Here is a 25,197-nt window from a genome sequence, read left to right as displayed (position 1 = left end):
TAAGGTAAAGCTGATTAATAAATTTTATTTAATCAGTCTATAGGCAGCCTCATATCAAGTGCCTGCAGCCCAGAATTAGTTAATGCATACCGCTTACAGACTCGTTAATGTCTACTGTGCGTGCATCAATGGGTGTAGTGCTCCTTTAAGCAAGAAACACATAATTGCTACTCTCGTCGCAGGAGTACCAATGAGTACCTGGTCTTTGGCTGTGACGTAACATCAGCCACTGTGGTCCAGGTGAGACTTCGGGTGCTCACACCACAGATGGCTTCACAAGCCGATGCTACTGTGAGTATCTGGCCCGGCTCCAAGAGATTGCTAACACAGGCCCAATGTTTCTCCTGAGTAGCACACAGGAGCCCAGCTATAAGCTTGGGGGCGTGACCAAGAAATTGGCAGCTTCTGATGTTTGCAGGGTTGTTTTGTGGTGTGTGTGTGTGTGTGTGTGTGTGTGTGTGTGTGTGTGTGTGTGTGTGTGTGTGTGTGTGTGTGTGTGTGTGTGTGTGATATGTGATATGTGATATGTGGTGCTGTAGCTCAATTGGTTAGAGAGTGCATTTGGAGAATGAAAACATTCGGGGACCTTGCAGGGTTGCAGGTTCAAGTCACAGTGATGGTGAGATATGGCATAATTTCCTTAAGCAAGAAACTTACACACAATTGCTTCTCTCGACTCAGGAGTATAAATGAGTACCTGGTCATTGACTGGGGTGAACATGACCGCTAGCTTGGCTCTGACATCATGCAGCAGACGGGTACGTGTGCGCCTTGGTTTCCAGTCCCAAAGCTGCGCCATAGTCAGTGTCCCTGGGTGACTCTGGTCAAGCTCCAGGTGGGTTGTAGCGCTGGCCCTAAGCCTCCACGTAGTGCATGGAGGCCCTGTCTCTAGAGGCAGGGGGAGCTATCTCCGCAACTAACCTTAAGGTTGATGTCAGTCACGAATGGCGTGGAGGGCTTGACATTTGTCCATTGTCCATTTTTTGTGATAGTTCAGTTGGTTAGAGAGTCATCTTGTGGAGTGTTTACATCTGGGACCTTGAAGGATCGCAAGTTCAAGTCACTGTGATGGCGAGCTAAGACATAATTTGCTTAAGCAAGAAACTTACACAAAATTGCTTCTCTCGACTCAGGAGTATAAATGAGTACCTGGTCATTGACTGGGGTGAACATGACCGCTGGCTTGGCTCTGACATCATGCAGCAGACGGGTACGTGTGGGCCTTGGTTTCCAGTCCTAGAGCTGCGCCATAGTCAGTGCCCCTGGATGACTCTGACCAAGCTCCAGGTGGATTGTAGCTCTGACTCATAAGCTTCCACATTCTAGAGGTAGGGGAGCTACAAACGGCTTTGTTCATGGGTTATGACAGTTGTATTGCATTGAAAGCAGCTGTAAGCGACCGCGAATATTTAAATTAGGTTAAGAGCACGTGCATGTGTGCACCGAGGCTTGCACCACATGTCCTTTTACATTAACTTAGCACTGATAGAACTGTGTCTGTGGTTGGGTCTATAATATGATGAGGTGAGAAATAGTATGATGAACTGGGAAAGGCAAGAAGACTAGGAAAATGCATGATAGATGTGAACAGATAATTTTCAGTTTGATGCATGTATAGATTTCTGTAAGAGAGACACTGAGGCTACATTGTGGCTTAATTATATCTGACATGATGCTGACAAATGCAGCAATGCAAGTAGCAGCAGTACTGTTTATGCAACATGGATCTGAAACCAATGATTATGGGCTGTCAAGTAGAAAGTGGATACAGTGGAGTCCACATAAGTCGAACTCGCGTAAGTCGAACTTCCGGATAGCGCGAAGGATTCTCTTGGTCCCGGTTGAATGCCGATCGAAGTAATACAAAGAGTTCCTGGTAAGTCGAATTTGCGTAAGTCGAAGTTTCGCCTATCTCGATCAATGCAGCAGACCCGTGCATGAGAAATGTCCGGGTAACTTGAAGAAATGATCACGTCACTGCGGCACGTGGTTGTACTGCATCAGACGTCGTCTGTGTCCAGACATGTCGACAGAACATACATCAGAACGTTATCGTTCGAGCTCTCGAAAGTTGGTAACGCTGTCGCTTAAGAGAAAGATTGAGTTGATACAGTGCGTTGAAAGTGGTGGAAAGAGAAAGAAAGAAATTGCGAGCGACTTTGGAATAGCGCCAAACACGCTGTCGACTATACTTCGTGATAAAGACAGATACCAAAGGCTTTTCTACGGAGGAAAGACGGACTTGAACAAGAAAAGAGCTCGAGGAGCTTTTCTGATAAGTAGAATTTCGTTTAAGTAGAACTGTTATCATGGTCCGTTGAAGGTTCGAGTTAAGCAGACTCCACTGTACTCCAAAATGTAGACCTAATTAAGAGAAGAGGAAAGCACTTCTTAGTGTCTTAAATCAGATTTTTTGTCAATTGTCGGCTTGTAAGGGATTACACCACTGCACTCTCTTGAACAGTGCAAACATGGATGAAACAGTGAATTTCTATGACAGCATTGCAAACATTACAGTCAGTGTGTGGTAAATGTGAATTGTTGAGTCACTTCTGCCTATTGTCATCTTAATGTGTGATGTTCTTACAATAAGGCTTTATGTCATACCTATAGTAGTTGTTTCCTGTCTCAGATGTGGATGATGCTATTTGTGTTGCTATCTTGAACTTTAGAGGGTAGTTGTACCGGATTTTGTTGTGTTGGCTAGAGGGTGTAACCAGAATAGAGACTGTCTTGGGGACGGTTTGCATATTGCTGTTAAGTTTTCTTGGTTTGTTTATCTGTTAACAAGGGTTGGGAGCTTGTAGACATACTCAATACATGGTTAATTTATCATGGCTTTATAGCAGCAGTTGTTGGTTCACTGACCTATGATTTGTGATATTTGTAGGTTGGCTATGTTTGTTAATGTTTTGGTTGTTGTCTAATAACTATTGCATGAAATCAGTAACAATTGTATTTGGAAGGTTATTTGTTGCAACTGCACATACAAGAAAGTGAATTGTAGTTTTGTTTTGTTTGCAGTCTTTTTTTGTGTTACGGTTTTTGAAAGATGTTTATTTTTTGATGTTTTCAGAGCAACCAGTTTCAGTTATGTCTGGTTGTTTATATGACATCATACAGAAATTGAGTTCTTCGTAGTTTAAGGCAATATTTGTCTGCTCATGTTGCATGAGTCATTAAGACTGTGGGTCTCAGAAGAACTTAACATTGCAACAGGTAGTCAGTTACGATGTGTTTATATTTGATTTGTAGCCAAAGTCAGTAAATGTACATGTACTAAGATACTTGTGTGTATTCTATGTGAGTGTGTTTTGTGGTTATGTGTAATTTGGTGTTTATATTACTGTACTTTGTAAGATTTGTGTTTTGGCTTTCATAGATCTGGCAAGAACACTTGGCTGAGAATTCTATCACATTTACTAACTCTTTCAAAATGAAGATGTCAATTATTGTTGGTGTATCACAGATGTTGTTTGGAATTATCCTCAGTCTCACTAATCATTTGTATGATATTGTTGTGATTTTGCTTTGGTATTGTTGAATGTAACTAACATCTTGTGATATTGATGACTTTATGTAATTGCTGAGAGGCTAAACGTAATACAAGAAGGGGTAGTTATGACAGTTTTTGTAGTTATACCATGTTTTCAGGCTTGGTTGTGGCTGAAATGATAGCAGTTTTAGAACGATTGCAAATTGACTTTGACCATTGAGTTCATGAATTTTGTTGTCCCGAATTTAGGTAAATGAGTGCATGATTGTTTATGAGTACCCTACTGCTTCCAATGTTTTTAAGGCTGTCTTTTTAAGGCTCCAAAATTTTTGAGTTTTTAAATCAGAAATTTGAGGTCTTGATGTGCAATATTAGTCATTTTTGATTGGATTATTTAGTTAACTATTCTATCAAGTTGATTTAATTCTCTAAACAGTTTAGGTAGTCTCTACACCTACGTCTTGATTTTCTGGCCAATCTTCAGCATCAAACACAACACCAGAAAATACAGATCCTTTTTATGATGCTTTAGAGACAGTTTGATTTGAAAACGGAAGCCATAGTTGAGAAGTTGTTGTTCACTCTTTTGATAAGTTGCCATCTTGATGCAGACTTCTGTTTGGTGGCCATTTTTTGACAATGTTTTGTGCACACACGCAAAGGCAAAAGCTCGGGCATACGGCAATATTTGACGCCCAAAAATCCTTTTTTTATTATCCTATAATTTTTGGGGTAATATTGTCAAAGAAATATTGCTAAAACACATTGGAAGCAGTAGGGTATGCACAGTAGTCAGCCTAGACTTTGGTATTTAGCATTATGGCAAGGTTTAAGGATTCTCTTGGTGATCATAGCTTTGTCTAGAACTTATTTGACACTGCCAGTTGTTATGCAATGTCTTGTGTTTGCTGTCCTTGATCTACTACTAGCTTGATTAGGAGGCAAAGGCAGGGTTAGTGGTCTTCTTGTGGTGTGAGTCAAGAGAAAATTTGATTGCACTGGCTAGCATGTGTTAGCATTATCTGTGGAAGCTTTTAGAAACTGGTGTAGAAGCCTGTGGAAGCTTTAGAAACTGGTGTAGAAGCCTGTGGAAATGATGTCTGTGATTATTCTTCTTAATTTTTTTTAATTTTTGGCATACAGAAGTTTGTGAATACTGTATAAAGTGTTATTTTTGGTGTCATTTTGTTTCGACAAATTTGGTGTGACTTTTCTTTACCTAAATTAAGATAACACTTAAATTTTCTAATACTGTACTCCACTGCAGAAGGCGCTAATAGAATGGAAGCAACTCAGATACCTTACGAACTCCCAGAAGTTTTGCATGCAGCGATGAGAATCGCCTTCTTGGAGAAACAATAAGCCTCCCTAAAGCAACCCACAAACACGAAAGCCAAGTTGCACTTTGTTCATGACAGTATATATATATGGGCAAGTGGTACTAGATCTCACTTAACGCCCAAAATCTCTTCTTCTGCCACACCAAATCTGTGCCTCGTCTTACCAAAATTAGGTTAGACCAAAAGGTATTTGCTTCTGAAATACCGAAATTTTATAACACCAAAAATAACACGTTATACAGTATAGTATACATGGCCCGTCCTTCGTACGGGCAAGATACTGTAGTGTAAAGATAGGTCTGTGGACACGTCATGTGCAATCTTTGTTGCGAGGTCCCGGATGTGCTGAATGAATTCGAATTTTTCTCTTTGCACTTGTTTCGATAGAAATCGACACACTTCCCGTGTAGCGCTTGCTGCAGAAAACGTGTAGGTTGGATTCGGTGCAAATGCAATCGGAATTTGGAGAGAAACGAAAGTGTTAGAAGAGTAAGTTTCGTCGGCAAGAGATATTCGATTGCTCGAAGATTTGCGAAGGACGACGATGCATACAGTCTACTCAGGACTGGTGTGGGCATGTGTTCGAATGAACTGGAATGTGTAGCGCTTGCGTCATCGAGAAACTTTACGCTGTGGTCGACCCCTCGAGAGGGGACCTGGTGCATAATTATTTTAATTTTTTTACGCAAACCTTCCCCTGTGTGTGCTGAGTGTGTGTGCTGATTTCGGTTGCAAACGGACAAAAGACGTGGCCTCCAAACGCGAACACACACACACACACACACACACACACACACACACACACACACCACAGTTTGAGCTTTATATATTAGATATAGGATCCATGGCCTGTCCTTCGTACGGGCAAGATACTGTAGTGTAGTAAAGATAGGTCTGTGGACACGTCACGTGCAATCTTTGTTGCGAGGTCCCGGATGTGCTGAATGAATTTGAATCTTGCTCTTCGTGCTTGTTTCGATCGAAATCGACACACTCTCCGTGTAGCGCTTGCTGCAGAAAACGGTTAGGTTGGATTCGGTGCAAATGCAATCAGAATTTGGAGAGAAACGAAAGTGCTAGAAGAGTAAGTTTCGTCGGTAAGAGATATTCAATTGCTCGAAGCTTTGCGAAGGACGACGATGCATAAAGTCTATACAGGACTGGTGTGGGCGTGTGTTTGAATGAACTGGAATGTGTAGCATTTGCGTCATCAAGAAATTTTACGCAGGGGTTGACCCCTCGAGAGGGGACCCATGCATAATTTTTTTACGCAAACCTTCCCCTGTGTGTGTTGAGTGTGCGTGCCGATTTCGGTTGCAAACGGTCAAAAGACGTGGCTGCCAAACGCGAACACACACACACACACACACACACACACACACACACACACACACACACACATAGACAATTTGAGCTTTATATATTAGATAAAGCACAAATTGACTGTTTGGTAGTATGGTCTCTGACTATGTTCCAGAAATTAATACTGGCTACTGGAATGTGTTGACTTGTTCTGTCCATCTGTTGTTGGGAGGCTGTGGAATTCTTTCAATCTCTGGGTTCTCGCTACAGTGTGGCATTGTGGCGCTGCGTCCCACTCGAGTCTAAAGTACAGCTAAGGACTGTTCGAGAATTCCATACTGCTGAAACACGTACGATACTTACTATTACTTAGTAAAGGTGACAATAGCCACAAATCTAGGCTTTTTAATGCGGGATGATAGCCTCGTTCCAAAACGTATGCACAAGTGTTGATTACAGTCTCTTATGTGTTGCCTCTGATTGTAGTCCAGGATGCTCTTCCAGTGACACTTCTTGTCCCGGACGTAGCACTTAGAATCTACTCTAGACTAGTCCTGGCTTAAGATAGATGCGTAATCCGTGTTGTCGGCAACGCCTGGCACCTCTCCATAGCTTCTTTCATACTCTGAGTTTTGGATACCATCACGATATTAACGGATTGCTCTGGTTTCCACCCATTTCCGGGTCACGTGCAACAAGAAAACGATTAAGAAAGCGCTCTGCTGTTCAACAGTAAGCTACTTCAAGATGGTAAATGGTAAATGTGTGGATAAAGAACATAACACACTTGTCGTTCTTGAAATGTCAAGTACGAGTAGCGAAACTGCCGTGATGGACAAGAATTGGTTTACCCTACGATTTCAATTTTGCATGGGTGTGTCTTTGCGTGCACAGTGAATCGTGCGCAAGCACCTTTAACATTTTTCCACGTTTCAGGGCGGTCATTCTTACTTGCAGAAACGGTAATTTCTAAATGTTCTAAGTTGTCTCTGATGTTGTCAGATAGCTTCTATTGTACTTCTTGAGAGAAGAACTCACATAGTCGTCATGCCTACGACATTCGAAGTTAACAACAAACTCCAAGGTTTCAGACAAGTCGTCATTTTTCCACATTCTAGGGTGGCATTATTACTTGCAGAAACAGTGATTTCTAAATGTTAAGTTGTCTCTGATGTCGGTAAAACGTCTATCTCACCTTTTGAGAGAAGAATTCACTTAGTCCTCCTGCCTGCACACAAGAAGCTTGGACAAGTCGCCTGTTTAGAATGCACTGAGGTCCTTTCCAGCACTGTATGTACAATGAGGCCACAATGGAACAGATGTCTACAGTTCACACATCACAGCTTTATTAATGTTTCCCCACGTATGCCAACGCTTCCGACAGGTGGTGCATGACAGCTGTTTCATTTTGTTGTGTTGATTATGTGAAGCATTATAAATGTAGCTACACTGGCTAAAACGACTGTTCGAACTGTTTGTGTAAAACCAAATAAACTTGCAAGATTTGGAAAATTTAGATCCAGTCGAGCGACCAGAAACAGAAATTGTATTGAGGTGGCCTAAGCTTTTTATCATAAGTTGCAGTCGTAAGCAAGTTGCTGTTAGTTGTCATGAGGATTTTATTGACATTTGAGATCATCTTTCCAATTAGCTTTGAAACATTTTCCTCACTCTTTAGATGCGATGAACAACAGTGGTATAAAGATTTGAGATGAAGATGCTTACACAATATTTAGTTCTCTGCAGCGACCACTTGATACAGCTTGTAATCAAGGACTGAAATAGTATTTTCAAGCGATTATATTTGAATCCAGATACGCCTCTAAATTTTTACATGTTTTATTTTATAGACAGGTGTTTTAGCATGTCAGTTATTGTTAAATTATAATATTTCTTTAATTTTACGACGTTTCTTTACACATTCATGTGTGGTAGACAGGATCTGACAGTCTACAGCGACACCTTTATATTATTCTGTGTATAGCAGATCACATGGGCAGTATGATTTCAGGCTGTGCACATAATTTTCTACTTTTGTTGCATGAGTGGGTACTAGAGGGTAAGGGTGAGATTGCTGACAGAATTGGAAACAATCACTGTGCTTACTTGTACTTGGTACAAAACTATGCCATAGAACAGCACACATAAATTCTGAAACCCTAAATAAGGGGATCACGAAATTTCTAGTTTCCACTAAAGAATTAAGCAATTGTTTAAATATGGGCTGCAGATTTGAGGTTGTTTAGCAATTATTATTTATTTGCTACTTGAGTACTGATTTTGTGCGATCAATAACCTACACCATTTTAAAGTTTCTGTATTTTACGCAGATTCTTTCGTCGTTACATCAACGTTGTTGCAGAATTTATTCCTCAGATGCTCTTTCTGATATCAATATTTGGATATCTGTGCGTTCTTATCATCTATAAGTGGATTATTGGAGGATGCATTAGCTCAGAAGAGTATCATGCTGTATGGTGATGTGAATGTAGCTGACTGTGTAGTCTCTAGACTTATGTTGACTGGCTTAACTCTTCAATCTTGTTTGGATTGACTGACTGACAGTATATATTAGACACAAACTTCTACATACAGAACACTAAAAGTTAAAAATACCATCACAGTTCAAGTTAGTAGAATCACAGTCACAGCAAACTACAAGTTAAAATTATGTGCAAATAGTAGTTCTAGATTGATTCTAATGAACAACGTCTTGACTGACTGACTCACTGACTGGCTGACATCATTTATTACACACAAGCCTCTACATACAGAACACTAAAAGTAAAAATATTGTTCATGACAGTTGAGGTCAGTGGAATCACGGTTACAGCAAACTGCAAGTTAAAACTATACACATGCAAATAGTAGTTGAAGATCAATTCTAATGAACAGTGCCTTGAATGGCACTGTCCAGCATAAATCCTTTCTCTTCTGTTGGGAGAAGACGTGACAACTTGTGTAGAATGACTCTTGCATTTGATCTCTGTAGAAGAACAGAGAGTCTCTTCCTCTAGTAACAACGAAACGTGGCTTCGTTGCAGCGACCTTCAGTGTCTCTAGATCTTTTGCCAAAGTATTAAGATATTCTGCTGTGCTGTCTCGCCAGCTTCCGAAATGCTAGAATACTAGAGGAGGAAATACCAGGCTATTAAAACTGCCGTGTATTCTTTCCTTTTCGTATTTTGCACATTTTCAATCCTCTCTTAAAGTAGCTGCATAGTTGTCAGTTGTTGCAGATCCTTTCATTGCTTCGTGACTCCACGAGTGTGAAAGTGCTATGTCTAGGTCAGTGCTGGAGCCAGCACCGGAGTCAAAAACAACTATGTCCGACTGCTTTTCATTGTCTACGTACCGATAAGGGACTTCTTTTTTTGTGATGTAGATTTAGCTCGTGAAGGCAACTGCTTCAACCAGCAACTATTTCATCATGTTCCCACACAGGACTACCACCCATCTTATAAGTAAGAAGATGGTAATTGTCTCCTTCCTTACCGCAGTCACATACTAATCCCCAATCCTCAAATGGAAGTTGAGCACCCAGTCTCAGAGACGCTGCCAATCGAAATTTGCCAGGCTCAAGTGCGAGCGTCTCATAGGTTGGAATGGCTTGAAGCCAGGCCCCTGCTCTTCTTCCTCTAACTGATCTAAAACATGCTACATCGTTATTTGTTGAGGATGATTTGAGGAAATCTTCCACACTTCTGCTATGTGATCCGGAACATATCTTTTGTTGCAGTTTGTGTAAGGTAGAGAAGTGAACTCTGTTGTCCCATAGTTTTACAACATCCTGCTTGCCTGAAATCAATTCAGCAGCTCTGCAAAGGTTGTTGTGTATCGAGTTGGATATAATACCATTTAGTAACTGAGATGTTAGCATGTGAAGCTTAGGAAACCTCTCAGGCAGAATGGAAAGGAAATGAGCCCATCTCGCTAGATAACTTGCAGGAGAGACCGCTTTTGCTGATGTCAGACCAAACCCTTCCAACTTGATAGGTAACATTGCTTGCTTCAGAATTTTTGTGTTTGAAGAGATTTGAAGAAGATTGATGGGCAGCAAGGCATTCTTCAGAGCAATGCCAGCGTCAATGACATGTTCAGCCAGACCCAGAATAGAAATGTCGTCTAGATATGCTAAATAGATGACTTTGTCATGATTTGTTTGAAGTTCCTCAAGAATGGACTGGATGGCAAGTGAACAGTGTCGGAGAATTTCAGGAAAATGTCCCGTTACTTGGTTCAACAAATGAGATCTGCTAACAGAGTTGAAGGCATTCGACATCTCAGTTTGTAAGAGCACCCAATTGGGATTAGCATCTAGCAGTATTTGGGCATTGTGAGTAACTAGTTCACTACCACCTTCTGTAGCCACACCATGCTGAATTGGAGCAAAGAAATTAGCAAATTTAGCTTTTAACTGATAACATAAAGCTTACCTGAAATTCTCTTCAAAACCTCTCCTATTGCAACAGGCTGAACATCTCAATTTTTTTTTGGTTACACAATTAGGTTGGAACTGGAAACAGACGAACAACTGGCTCAGGGATGTTACCAGAAGCAATGGCTGAACAACAATGATACAATGATTCTGCAGTGACAGGGCTTCACAACAAAAGTTGTAAATGTTCGTAGCACCAACCAGATGGTCCGGTTCCGGAACCTCTGGGTGACTTTCGGACGAGTTGGAACAGAGAATTCTTGTGCAATGCAAGTGAATTCAGCTTTGAAGTATTCTTTGATGAGACCTCTTTACTCCAAACAGGATGCTTTGCAGCTAATTTATCTCGAGTATCAATACACGAAGGTGCAAGACCAGCAGTTGTCAAAATTCTAGCAGCACGAGATAGCTCTCCGCATCTAACTAAACGAACAGCTGTGGCTCTTTATTAAGAGGCTTCAGGATTGGATTGATGAGTGTTAGCAACAGGATCCAACTGAAGAAGCTCTGCCCATTGATATTTCAGAAATTGGCCATGTAAAGCACAAATTTCCTTGAGTTCCCGTTTACCTCCTCGTTTCAAATGTTGAAGGATCATGCGAGGGAGAAGGAATAACGTTTTCCGCCAGCCTTTTAAGAGGGACAAAGCAACAGTCTTGAAATGAGCCTTTGAGCACATGACAAATTTTTTGGACTGTTGTTGGAACACATGCCTTAGGATGGAGTCCACAGATAGAGATTGTATGAGATCCCAAGCTGCTTTTTCCATTGGTTCTGTCATGGGTGGTGAGCAATTAGTCTGGGCGGAGCGAGGGGTAGTATGTTGTTTCACTTTCATACTTGTCTGGCTTTCTGTGTCACACACTTTTTCTAAATGAATTAAATGGCCATTGAGATGAGTTCTTACACTTGGGGACATGTTGTTGAAGATGATTAAACCACTGCATACATTTGGGGCACTGATTTAGGTTGTATCTTGACGCAAACGAAGAGGACATATCCGTGACATTGGCGGAAGTGGTTGAGAAGTCGCCTGAAGGAATCAGAAAACGAACAGTCAGAGCTTCGACAGCAGCAAGCCTCTTGCGAAGAACGTAGCATTGCAAAACTGGGACACACACAAGTCGCCTAGATGGGCTGAGCAACGGAGCGGGCGATATGCCCAAATTGATCAGAGGAAGAGACGCAGTGAACAAGAGCAGATGGAAGTTCCACAGAAACTGGAAGAACTTCGTTACAGGGATCGTAAAGAGCAGCAAAGCCGAACTAATTCAAAAGCGACAGCTAACCGACTCAATATCTGGGGACTGACTGACTGACTGACGTCATTTATTAAACACAAACCTCTACGTACAGAACACTAAAAGTAAAAATGTTATCCATGACAGTTCAGCTCAGTGGAATGACTGACTGGCTTACTGACGATTATTTATTAAACACAAACTTCTACGTACAGAACACTAAAAGTCCAAGTCAGTTGAATGGCAGTCACAGCAAACTACCAGTAAATACTGACTGACTGACTGACTGACCAACCGACCGACCGACCGACCGACTGACCAACATCATTTGGTTACATTGAGGTAGAGAATAACCAACATAAGTTTGATTGGTAGTTGGACTGTAAGCACTATACTAATACAAGAAACATTGTACAGAATAATCAGTTTGAATACTCTTAAATTAGTGGACAGAACTTTTCCAGGTTTGTCTAGCTTGTTCTCCGAGTTTCCTGACAGCCATAAAACATAGTTCATGCAGTCTCTGAAGAAAAGAAGGGTGGTAAACCTCTTTGTTAACAAACTTGAATTTGTAAATCTGGTTGTTTACCTATGAAATAGCATTGATATTAGTGGTGTGTACACGACTAGGTATGGAAGAAAACTACGCACTCAAAAAGTTAGTGGGTCAACGTATACAGATGTTTAGAACATCATTACGTGTAGTTGAAGTGATCATGGGGTTTTATGAAGGTGTCTATTGGTAGATGATTTGTATTTGCGTCTGAGCAGTTTTTAAAAAATTAATGATAATTAACTGCAAGCAAAGTCAGAAAGTGGTATATGCAGTTGCAGGCGTATTAATTTTTGCACTGTACTATATGCTTTGTTAGTATGAATTTGGCTAAAATTTAGGATTTAGGATATGGAAGGACAAAAAGTTATGACTGAATTTGCTCTGTTTAATAATAGAAATACCCTGTAGTGTGGTGTGCAAAGCCAATGTTACATTTTGATTTGCTATGTCCCATATAGAGTACTATTCCTTGGCCCAAGTCTTAAAATATGCCTAGAATACCTATTCGGCTCTTGGTAGATAATGGTTTTCTATTTGAGATGGTAGTCTAGCTGTTGTAATAGCAATCCTAACTTGTCTCCGGTGTCGAAGTTATCCAATGTATAGTAGGTGCTTCATTTTCGCTACAGCTATGTGGAGAATTGTCATCATCATAGTGACACAACCAGTGGTTCATGGAATGGAGTAGAAATCTCACTCTGAAAACACTATGTCAACACTGTGGCTTCAGAAATGTCTAGTGTAGCTTGAGTTGTTGTTTTTGTGGTAAAATGATATAATGCGGCGAGTATAGCCTGTCTGAAGCGATCGCAAATTTTGCTAACAGTATCAAACCAGCAAAGGCCATTGGCTGGACTGATCCTCGTGTCTGTGTCACTGCATTTGAACTGCATCTGGCTCAGGTTCATTGACAGCATTTAGTGAAGTGAGCTGGGCACGGCTAAAAGAAGCTACAAGAGAAGGCAAGATGTGGACATTTGTCGGAAGTCTATGATGGACTGGGTTCTACCCAGTGCTATCTTCAACTGCTTTAGCGCTTGGGGATACTGAACTTTCTGTAACATGACCGATGGTAAACAACAGCATTCTGTCTGCTGGTCTTTACATAGATACTGTCATCCTGTTGCTGGCAAACAGGTCTAAGCAGGGTCTCACATTTTGCTTGCGTGCACTTTAGTAAGCAGCTCTTTGCAACGACGGCCTGATCTATGGGTCTTCTGTGGCTCTTGGCAAATGATACATAACTCTTTGATCATTGCAAGACTGAAACGTTTATTTCTATGAGGCTCTGCTGATGACGATACAGACAATGAACACGCCTTTCTCGAGCCACTGCAAGTTCCACTTTCACTCTCAGCTGAAGCGATTGACGTACCCTGATTAGGGGCCATTTCTTTAATTTGATTATCCCATTCAAGGCATTACAAAGAATATACGTCTTAAAGCTTTCTCAATGGTAGAACCCACTTGGGCCATTGTCACTCTTTTATCTACATCACAACTTCAGGAAATGGAGACCTGCTTAGCAGAGAGGAATGTGCAAGCACAACTTGAGCAAGGAGTGTGGCTTTCATCCCATCAGTACAGATTGGGTCATGGATGACTCAGTATTGAGACAATAATGACAAATGCCATCTTTGAAGAAACTCTTAGTGGCAAAGCAACTACATTTTTAATGATTATACAATGGAATTGCCAGAATACCGTGTTATCTCTAACATAAACACATGTCTCCAATACAGTTACGTCTCCAATAAAAGCACATGTCTCGCAAAGTACCTATTACCAGTATTAGTCAAACGTAATGTACTGGATGGTAATAGATGATAGCTAAATTGTATTGTTAATGTAAGCACGGTAGAGTTAAGTTAAACAACATTGAAAGTATATAAGACACGTCTTTAATAAAGACACACCTATCAGGCCTTTTGAAAATTAAAAGGACCTGTGTCTGTTAGAGATAATGTGGTATATTGTCCTGTAAAAATGCCAGCAATCACACCACTACCCAGAAGTTGTTGCCAATCTATTTTTCAGTATTTCTGTAGTTCTGCCTTATAGTGCTAGGGGCACGCTATCAGCCGCCACGTATTGACATTGATTTGTCTCAGTTGACCATTCCACTGCATGTTCATGACTTGTACTCTTGCCAGGACTTTGTATTGCTGCTGGCTCATTGTGCTCACACTGAAGAAATTGATGCATGGAGTTTTTTCTAACCTAGCAACTACAGTGCCCCCACGCATAAACGCCCATCCAGGAGTGATGCTAGGAAATGTGTGCAATTCAAATGTCTGGTCATGTCTATCGACGAAACTCAGTAACAAGGTTCAGCAATCGTAGCCACATTTTGTTGTGAAAGAACTTGACAAACTGTTGCTTGTTACAATGGGCCTTGCTCGAGAAATTACATTTTCTTCATGTTGCACATTTGTTCATTTTTAGGCTATGGTGTTTTGTTATTTAACTAGTTATTTCGCAAAAAGGGACATGAAAAGATTATCTAGGTAATCATCGTGGCGATGTTTGAAATGTGCTTTCATTTTGAGATATTGAAGAGAAAGGCCCCTGAAGAGGGGTGCGCATGCGGTCGTAAATCTCTACACAACGGTAACGGAATATGTTGAAACACAAGGATAACATAGCAGAGGCGATTTCTAACATATTCGTTGTGGGGATTTTTGATTGATGCCTTTGACGCAAAGATATGACAACATGAATATATGCAACATTCTGTATTACGCCATCCATAAATATTTGTCTCTTGCAGTCAAGAAAACAACCAAAAAGCTACATAGAACCTAAAATCCAAAAACTAAAAACAAAACAGCTAAGGATCAAAACGCCTGAAAAAAACAACAAGACTGAGCACCATTTAGTCTTCTGTAGTGAGAGTGACAACCCAGTTGTCCAACAGTCCTGAAGGTTCTCATCTAAGATCTCCTTGCCTGGTAAAAGTTGCTCAAGCGCACAAGAACTGGCAGAAACTTTGGATGGGTCTTTCACGTAGTCAGACATCAGCGAAGAAGACGCTAACCCGTCATTCCTTTAATGGGGACCCTTCTCTGCATCAACAGAAACACTCGTTTGCTTCTGTTTAACCTTGTTCAAACAAATCCTCTGTCTCTGTCTCTGAACAGCTGTTGCTCACTCCAACGCATGGCAAAAAAGACATGAATGAAAGGGCAGAGCTAAGTTTATCAACCAATCAGTAGGCAACGCTCTAAACAACAGCCAATCACCATCTTGCATTACTAACTTTGTTATAATAGAAGGTCTGTGACATCATAATTACATCACCAGAAAGCCCTCGCATCAAGGACCACGCGTATCTAATCAGCTACAACGTACGACCTCGAGGCCCACGCTAGGCCTTGTCGAAATTATGGGTGTTTATGCATGGGGTACTGTACAGACTGTACCTAGCTGGCCTGCATCCAATGCATCAGTTACACCCAAAGGTGTCTTGCCAATATGCAGCATTATGGCAAATTGTCTTGTGATTGCTGCACCTTCTACACAGATGGCCAGAGTTTATATCATGTTTGTCCGTGTAGTCAGGATGACCAAAAGTATTCAGCAGAAAACAGCACGTATTGTTGCCAGTCAAGCTATATATGCCAAAGCCATTGAAAAATAACTTGGGAGCGTTCTGATGAGTTCAGATCAGTGGTGCTTTGGACGAGTGCTTTTCATACAGCCTACTTTTTTTACAGTAATTGGAAAGAGATTTGAAGGATCTGACTTGCATGACCTTCACTGGAGTCGAGTTGTGGTTGAGGGATCCATTTTTTCATGTATATCAGCAGAATTTCTAGTCCTGCCATTTCATATTTGCAATCTTACGAAGACAGTGCATGTGGAACTGATCGAGTTGTTTGATGTGTCTTTGGTACACTGTCCAGGTCTCATCGATAGAGTAATGTGGTTATCACCCCTGGCAAATATACTTTTACTTTTGTAGCTATGCTGATACCGTGTTCATTCCAAAGATGTCTGGTAAGATTTCCAAATGCAGCACTAGCCTGGGGTTTGAGAAAGTGTGCTTTCCAAATAGACTAATTTGTCTACTGTCTTAAGAGGAGTGTCATAAACTCTGACAACAGGAGGTATGTATGGAGCGTCTCGGGTCCTGGTCTTGGTTGGAACATTATTTTCAGTCTTTTCAGACTGACAATGAGACCAAGCGTTGTGCAGTATGAGCAAAGCAGTCCATGGTGAATTGAATGTCTTCAAGATTGTGTACAACAAGCGCACAATCATCTGCAATAAGTAAATCTCGCAAATGAGTGCCTTTGACTTTGGTTTTAGCATTAAAACGACGAAGATTGAAAATGCTTCTGTCAATGCGTGATTGATTGTGGACACCTCTATTACAACTCTTGAAGGCGATATGAAACATCATGGAGAAAATGATTGAATAGCAATGATACAAGAACACAGCCTTGCTTTACTCCATTTGTGACTTCAACAGATTTTGAAGAATTACCAGAGTCAATTACTTTAGCTGACATGTCATCATGGAAAGGTATAATGATGTTAGTAAAACAGCTCGGGCAACCCACTTTACGAAGTAGTTTCAACCAACAAAATAATAGTAGATACACGTACCATCAGAATGGTGTTGACAGACATCTTCAAGCAGGCATGCTACTGTCACCTGACAGTTAAACCTAAACTACTTGCAAAACTTACTACAAACTGTTATTTTTAAGGTTACAATATATCTGGTTTGGTGCAGGTGGAAACAGGTTAATCCACCAATTGTTAAACTGGTTCAAGCACTAATGGAAACACACCCATTGTGTCATTCTTTATTGTCTAGTGGGCAGTGCTCTGACAGACTATGTGTAATAGGTTTTGGTTGCTTCTGTAAACAGATTACCTAACTGACTTCTAGACACATAATTATTGACTTAAAAGCTATTTGCAAGGATCTTATTGGTTTTTAGTAAAAACAAAGTTCAGATTGAGCTAACAAACTGACTGATCACTCACCCACAGCTTGACTCTGTCAGTGAATACGTGTATAACTGCAGCTGACAGTGATTTGTTTTCTATTGAAATTATGTTGCTCTTTGCTTAACTTGTTTTCTTGTAGCCTCCCAGTCTCTTGATTACAATTATCAACATGTTCCTCAATCTTATAAAGCCAGAATACATTGATAAACAAACGGGAGCTTTGTATGATGAAAGTGCTCAGGTTTGTGTTGCAGTTACAATATTGTTAATCTGTTTCAATGGACACACAGAAGCATCTAAGTTCTTTTTATGTGGTAAATTGTATATTATGGACTCACTGCAGATTTCTGTGCAAGAATAATCTGTAGCCTCTGACTAATAGTTTTCTTCTAAATAATTGTTTAAAGGGTAGCTGACACAAAAAATATCGAAAATTGTTTTATTGCATTTTTGTTAGTTCTTAATGTTTTTATGCCCAAAAATTAAAAGTTTAATTTTTGAAGCTACATTCATGAAGATATTGAAGGCCGACTTACACTTTGTGGAGGGAAGGAAAGCTATCGTCAGTGTTATACATGTAGGTAGTGCCTTACTACAGTGTTTCCACGATTAGATTATGACAATGCAACTAGTCAGCAAGTAGGCACTGTCAAGACTCGCACATGCATGTCGAATAGAAAATATAGTTAGAAACTTTTAAAGTACAGTACTGGCAATAAGTAAGATCACAGTGATATGAGTACGATACGATACCATAAAAGATACAATATAATAGGATACCATACAAGATACGATACCATAAGAGACACGATATGATATCATACGATAAAACAGTTCTAGGCAGAAAATTGTGACAGCCGGCAAGCTATCAGTCAGTACTGACCACACCCACTGACCATACCCACTGTGGCATATTATTTAATAATAATCTATTTTAATTAGTACCATTTCCTGTTGATCTATAACCACTAATGATCTTTACACTATTCTATTATCCACAGATCCATGCAAATCCACGTACAATATAGATGTGGACATTTCGGATTTAGACTGCCCCGTTGCTGTCATCTTTTGCTTTCTGCTGCAATTATCTATTGTCTAGTAGACTGTTGCATCTATGCTAAGTTAGCATTAGAACTTATTAGCACCATACGTTATTGTTGTAGCTATTACTGGTTGCTTCATTCTTTCTGTCAGCATTCCAACTCACAAACCGGTGTTCCAAGAGGTGTACTGTCTATATGCGTCATACACAATAGGATATGATAGAACACAGTATGATATATGGTAGGATACAATACTATAGACCAGTATTATAAACTGCTTGTTGTACAATTATGTAAATGTATTCTCTTACTTTTCTGTAACTATGAAAGGTGTGTTATTATTTGAATCACGATTTGTGCAACATGCATTTTGGAATGTAGGGTAATCTGGGTTAACTTCATGAGTAATTTGATACACACGGTATATTGCTACCTATGAGTGTTGTATTCACTTGATCTTACTACTATATGGAGCAGTAGTCTTCTGCCAATAAGCATGTGGGCGACCATCTCTGAAATCTCAATCGTTCTTGAGATAATTCGGGACTTTTGTCAGCACTGCTAATCTTGTGGGTGGGGTAACTTCGTGAGCAGAGTTTTGTTCTGGCAACTACGACTTACGAATGGTTGTAACTATTGCTTGCTTGGGTATTTTTCTCTACTGCATCTATTATGGTAGCGACAAACAAGGCATACCTATTAGATCTTTTGCTGTACCCTATGAAGTTGCTGTGCAGTGTAGGAGGCATTTGCTATCGCTTCGCTGTCCCAGATGTCCATTCAAGTATCAATCGAGTTACTATGAAATTCATAATCCTACGTCAAGTAGTTTACTAATGGTAGAAGAGATTCAAATCCTAAACTAGTGGTCAGACGCTCGAACGGAGTTAGATATTCGTGGAGTTACCCCGGATGACCCTACTGTAGTTAGTCTGCACTGAAATTTGTTTGCATAACAACAGCGAAATTTATGGTAATAGTTTCTTTGAAAGGTTTCATTTTGTGAAGATGTGTAAGTAATGGTGCTTTGTTTAGTGCGGGAGTTCTCTTGTACTGATAAATTATATTGCTTTTTATAGTTGTAAATTATAGTTTGATGTTGCAAGGTGAATATCTCTTTATTGCTGAGAGCGTAGCGAGGCTTCTAATCCAGGTTACACAGCGAAAGGGGCGTGGTCCTGATAGGCTATCTATTGAGCTCTGGTGTGTATATATATATATATATGTAATGCTAGAATGATTTCTAGCTGCATGCTTGCTGAAGTAGATAACATTTTAAGGTGGGACTTTCCTGTATGCTATTAGTTCAATAAAATTTATATATATATATATATATATATATATATATATATATATATATATATATATATATATATATGGTGTACGATATATTTATTACATACATGAACGTTCTCCACCCCAACATCCCCAACAACTCAAGTATGCATGTCTCAACTATGTACATTTTCTATCTCTACATTCAAACATTGTAAAACCAATCTAGCATTATGTAACCATAATTTCACAGATAATTGTTGTAATAAAGCCAGGTTCACAATATGACGCCAATGCTCAGCTGAGCGTCAAACTTCAAAGAAACTGCCTCAACGTCGGCGGCATCCTTTGATGTTGACACCGACGTCGACGCTGGAATGGGATTTATTTCTATTATTGATGTCGACGTCAATATTGTGAACCAGGCTTAAGTTGTTTAAAGACTTTGAAAACGTCATGTGACTCACTGCAGAAATTCTCGAAGCTATAGAGCGTAGGATCTTGAGACTGTAGGGTGTCCAGAGACCGAGAGTTTCCACAGCAAGTGGATAAAATATACCACCAGCTGCTGTAACTCTGTCAGCGTGACAAAAGTCTTTGCAAGCTTCTGCAGCAGCTCCTGCATTAATGGCAGCTGTAATAATGAATGAAGGCTGCAGGCTGTTAGCTATTGTTACATCGAAGAAGCTGGGGCGATCCAGAAGAAAATCAGGATGAAATGTATCCCCAGGACGACTGTTGTCAAAGCCTGAACAACGTTCCCTTTTCACATGCTTGTTGTTCGTTAGAAGAGCTTGGTAAATCACTTTGCAAAGGGCATCGTGGCATTTGATCCGGAGAGGACCGTGACCGCAGCTAACCAAATGATTGCCAAATGGGTCAAGAACTTGACCACAAACACATTTCAATGATGGTGGTGGGAACGGAAATAGAGGGATTCCTAGCCAAATCCGTATTGCAATCACGAATTCATGTTGTGACATGGCGAGGCCTAGGTTTGGGTTTGGTAATGCCCGCAACCAAGCACCGGCATGATTAGTGGCAATGGTGTTTAATTTTGCTCTATCCCGAAGACTAATAACCTCTTTGAAGAATGAGGCCAAAATTTTGACCTACTGTTGTTACATGTACTAATTATAATTTTGTGCTGTGCATGTCAGTAGCTATGACATGACATTGTTAGCGTAAGATTGTTGTTGACAACTTGTAAATGAATTGGCACTGTCTACTAGCAACTGATTGTTTTATAGTTTAAGTTACCATACCCAAACTATAAAACAGTGTCATTAATCATTACATTTTATGTAAAGAATTTGCATCAATATCAGAAAGATTAGGAGCATTCGGATTTGTTTACTTTTGCTTGCTCAAGTTAAATAGATAATGGCAGCCCTGGCTGGACCTATGAAAACTTGCTGTGGCTATTTGTAGATGTTTTGTTGTTGTTTTCAGAAAGGAGTTCAGTATGTGTTGGTGTTTTGTGCTGTGATATCTGTACCTTGGATGCTTCTTGTCAAACCATTTTACCTCAAATGGAGGCACAACAAACAGTTTCCAACTGTAAGATGACCAGATGCAAATCTTCTAGTTGATGTGAAAAGCTGTTTTGGGGCATAGGGTTATACAGAGTTTCCAGAGGACAACACAGTGGGGATACCACAAAGTGAAGACGATGAAGTTGTTCATCATGATGGGCAGCCTTCATCTCACTCTGGTCATGATGAAGAAAAGGTGAAGATCATAGAGTGCTTTATTTGTGGATTGTGCATTTTATCTGATTTTTGTATTTTAAGTTTGAGTTCAGTGAAGTTTTTATCCATCAAGCCATCCATACTATTGAATTCTGTCTTGGTTGCATTTCTCACACAGCCTCATACCTTCGGCTGTGGGCTCTTAGCCTTGCTCATGCAGGTGCTAGATGCTTGCATGTATTCAGATCAGCTGACATACATAATGGCATGTCTGTCTGCAGAGTTGTCTGCTGTTTTATGGAAAATGGTGTTCCATTCTGTTCTACAATTTGAAGGAGGCTTAGGCATTATTGCTACCTTCATAGGATTTACAGCTTGGGCTCGTATGTTTACAGATTGCTTGACTGTTTAGATAGAAAAGATATACACATTAATTAAATGTCTGTGTTTGTTTAGTTCTGACTATTGCTATTTTGTTGGTGATGGAAGGACTATCAGCTTTCTTGCATACCCTTCGTCTTCATTGGTAAAGATCATTATTGTTTACACATCTGCAGTTCTGACCGTTTGCTACCTGTATTTTCATTTAGGGTGGAATTCCAGAGTAAGTTCTATGTAGGTGAAGGGTACAAGTTTGTGCCTTTTTCATTTGAAGCCATCTTGAAAGAAGAGGGCAACGAGTGACAAAGTTGAAGAGAACTAGCAGCTGTCTATTGGAGCTCTGTTATTGTTGTACTGATGGAGTGTATGGTGTCTGTTGCGTTGCTGACGTATGTTGTATTGAAATTTTTGCTAAAATCGTTAGTTGTCTAGGAATAATTACTGCCTTTATGTTGAACTGAGCCCATATACACCTTGCTTATAGTATGGCTTTCAGAGGTAGTACACGTGGCACGAGAAGGCTGGAAATCCTGTAGTTGGCTATTTAATTAGCGTCTTTTTTGAACAGATCAACTATAGATCATCTTTCTTTAATGCTTGCAGGAGTCATTATATTCATTGAGAGACTCGTCAATGCACTTTATTAACAGAGCTGTCAGAAATCATTTTGCAATGTCTGTTTGGTCGTCCAGAATTGATGCCGCTCGCGTAGCTTTTGACTGTTTAAAGATTTATACTCGATTAGTGCAGATGCAAATAAAGCTATTCCAGCCAATACGAGTCATTAGCGACCAGTAGACGAGCGTCATGTCGTCAGCTCCACCCTTTGGTACGTAGCCGCTAACGAGAATTCGGTCATCCAGTGTCCATCCTGCACATGGTGTCTCGCTTTCCCTATAGCTAGGGGTTTAAGTAGCACATAGAAACGACGCCTAGTCTACATTTGCACGTGCATGTTTTCTCACGTACCAACGCTGTTACAACCAGGCGTCTAGAGAGCGAAGGTAGTATATTCAGGCGCCATGCACGTGTAGCGCTGTACCTGACTTGTCACACTGGTTGTTCCACAGTGGTTCGGTATGAGCGGCCGCGGTGTTGAAATGTCGTCTTCAACAGAAATTTGGCACTCCACGACAATTAGCGAAGGTTAAGTGCATTGTCCATGACAGCGCGTCTGTTTAATTTGACAGAATCTACGCAACCATTAATTTTGTTACGCGACCATTGCTAGGCCACCATAGTTACAGGTAAACGAGTGAGACGATTAATTAAAGCGTAAACGAAGAATTGGAGGTGAGACGATTAATTAATTGAAGCAGAAACGTAGAATTGAAGAAGAAGAGCAACTCAAAGTCTGTCTAGCCCGCGTTTGTTTGACAGCTACACGTGCAACCATTGCTACGCAAATCTAGGTAAAGGCAGAAAGAACACCATCGCTCGCATAATTGTACTCTGTTACTCTGTTACACAAGACACCAGCCAAACACTTTACCAACAACCCCGTCTAACACAACTCAACAGTCCCGTCTAGCACACCTCCTTACATTTCCCCTCTCTAGATCTAGAGCACTAGTTTGCTAACTTTATAAGTTATTAGTATAATTAGAGTATTAGTATAATTAGTGGTTTATAATTAGTGGTTCCCTTATCTTCTTCCAAGCCAACTTGGACATCCCGGCCCTTAACCTCGACAAGAACGGATTCTGTCAAGATTGACAAATGCTGGTTCTGTATTCGGTCGATTAGACAATCGCGTCAGCAAGGTATTTCCGCGAATTCCCAAAACATTGTACGGTCCCCGGAAAAGGTCTTGCGAGTTTGCGATACTTGCCTTTGTTGCTTGGCTTGAGGCATGAATATCAAGACCTTGTCTCCAACTTTGTATCGCCTACCTTGCTTACATCCCTTATCATGTTGAGCTTTAAAGCGTTCCTGCGCCTGTTTGATGTTTGTTCTTGCTGTGTCCCATGCTGATGCCAGCCCAGTGGTATTCTAACCAGATGAACTGTGGAACGTGTGTGCGCGCTCTTCGATCTGCTAGCAGCTCAGAGGACCTCAGTTTGGGATCGTCGTTTGCTGCACGTCGTGGAAACGGTACTAATCGACTTTTCAGTGAATTGGATGCGAGTAGTGGGTTTCAGAAGCCATACTCTTCCGATGAAATGATTGATGGTGCAATGAAATCTTTTTGGTATGTTTATATCATTAATTAAATTGATTAATAATAAATACAAAATTAGACAAATACACACATGCACACATCTAAAAGTAATGATGTAGTCGTTATTGTAGAGTTATACATTGCAGAAATTTCCAAAAGATAATTCAAACTTAGTGCAGACTGAAAAACGTCCATGGATTGAATTATTGTCTGAATTCATGTTATTTTGTTTCTGCTGTGTATGAAATCTCTTCAATAACTAATAGATCACACACACACATACACACACACACACACACACACACACACACACACACACACACACACACACACACACACACACACACACACACACATATACTAGTGAGAAAACAAAGCTACCCTATGAGGTTGAGTTCAAGTAACGGAACTTCCTTCAAATTGAGTCTATCAGTGGCATTCAGTTTCCTTTCTGAACGACGAACAGCATTATGTCGTTGTACAATGCACCCATGAAATGGGATCCGTCTAAAAAAGCTGGAAGACGACGCCACCCTGTCCATGTTCTTACCCATGCCGAGTTACGCCTGTACCTCAAATTTTAGCCTCATGGATGATCCGGTATAGCCGGCTATCAAACTTATACATACACACACACACACACACACACACACACACACACACACACACACACACACACACACACACACACACACACACACACACACACACACACACACACACACACACACACACACACACACACACACACACACACCACCACCACCACCAATTTTAGTAGTATAGATAATGTGCAGGCTCAAAGCAAGTAAATTGAAAGTGGTCCGGCCTAACGTGCACTAACAAGCATGTGTGAAGGTAACCTCGTATTTCAACTGCCCCGTGGAGCCGCAAAATTGGTCTGAAAGTTTGAGACTACCTCGATCTAGTCGACAATTGCAAAATGTGGAGTTTGCATGGATGTGATCGATAACGTAAGCTGTCTTTTTACTAACTAGATTACTTATCTGAAATAGAAGTAGATGAAATAGACCTTTGGTGGTACGTGTCTGGACACAGTAGACACATCTTGTGTAATATGAATAGACGTTAGACATGTGACAGGCTTCCATTTTACAGAAACAAATTGTTGAGCATTTCCATTCTTGAGCAAACTGCAACACTTCTTTCTTGTTGGCCCCAGGTTTGGAACTCTGTTTCCTACACTAGGTACAAAACCACAAATCGACCTTCAAGTGACCTGTATGTGAAGTACAAGTAATAGGGAATATGCAGAGGGAAATATACTATATGTATTGTTGCCCAGTC

General features: G+C 40.5%; 2 protein-coding genes across 2 annotated transcripts in view; one reads left to right on the top strand and one right to left on the bottom strand.

Annotated features, from left to right (window-relative positions):
• LOC134195177 (V-type proton ATPase 116 kDa subunit a1-like) overlaps nucleotides 1-22,393 on the top strand; it is a 57,803-nt gene extending 35,410 nt beyond the window's left edge. Inside the window, exons 17-25 of the mRNA XM_062664183.1 lie at nucleotides 3,383-3,507; nucleotides 8,469-8,610; nucleotides 17,475-17,576; nucleotides 21,109-21,216; nucleotides 21,274-21,387; nucleotides 21,450-21,567; nucleotides 21,629-21,730; nucleotides 21,804-21,873; nucleotides 21,938-22,393. Of these exons, the coding sequence (XP_062520167.1) occupies nucleotides 3,383-3,507; nucleotides 8,469-8,610; nucleotides 17,475-17,576; nucleotides 21,109-21,216; nucleotides 21,274-21,387; nucleotides 21,450-21,567; nucleotides 21,629-21,730; nucleotides 21,804-21,873; nucleotides 21,938-22,031 (975 nt within the window). The 3' untranslated portion in view covers nucleotides 22,032-22,393. The remainder of the gene's footprint in view (nucleotides 1-3,382; nucleotides 3,508-8,468; nucleotides 8,611-17,474; nucleotides 17,577-21,108; nucleotides 21,217-21,273; nucleotides 21,388-21,449; nucleotides 21,568-21,628; nucleotides 21,731-21,803; nucleotides 21,874-21,937) is intronic.
• Nucleotides 19,765-21,097, bottom strand: LOC134195179 (uncharacterized). Its single transcript, XM_062664185.1, has one exon. It carries the CDS (start codon nucleotides 20,637-20,639, stop codon nucleotides 19,986-19,988), a length of 654 nt encoding a protein of 217 aa, XP_062520169.1. The 5' UTR covers nucleotides 20,640-21,097; the 3' UTR covers nucleotides 19,765-19,985.
• Nucleotides 22,394-25,197: the final 2,804 nt, after the last annotated feature.

The sequence above is a fragment of the Corticium candelabrum genome, chromosome 19, assembly GCF_963422355.1.
Source record: "Corticium candelabrum chromosome 19, ooCorCand1.1, whole genome shotgun sequence".
Taxonomy (NCBI): domain Eukaryota; kingdom Metazoa; phylum Porifera; class Homoscleromorpha; order Homosclerophorida; family Plakinidae; genus Corticium; species Corticium candelabrum.
Note: the sequence above shows the minus strand (reverse complement) of the source record. Positions and strands in the feature narration are given on the sequence as shown.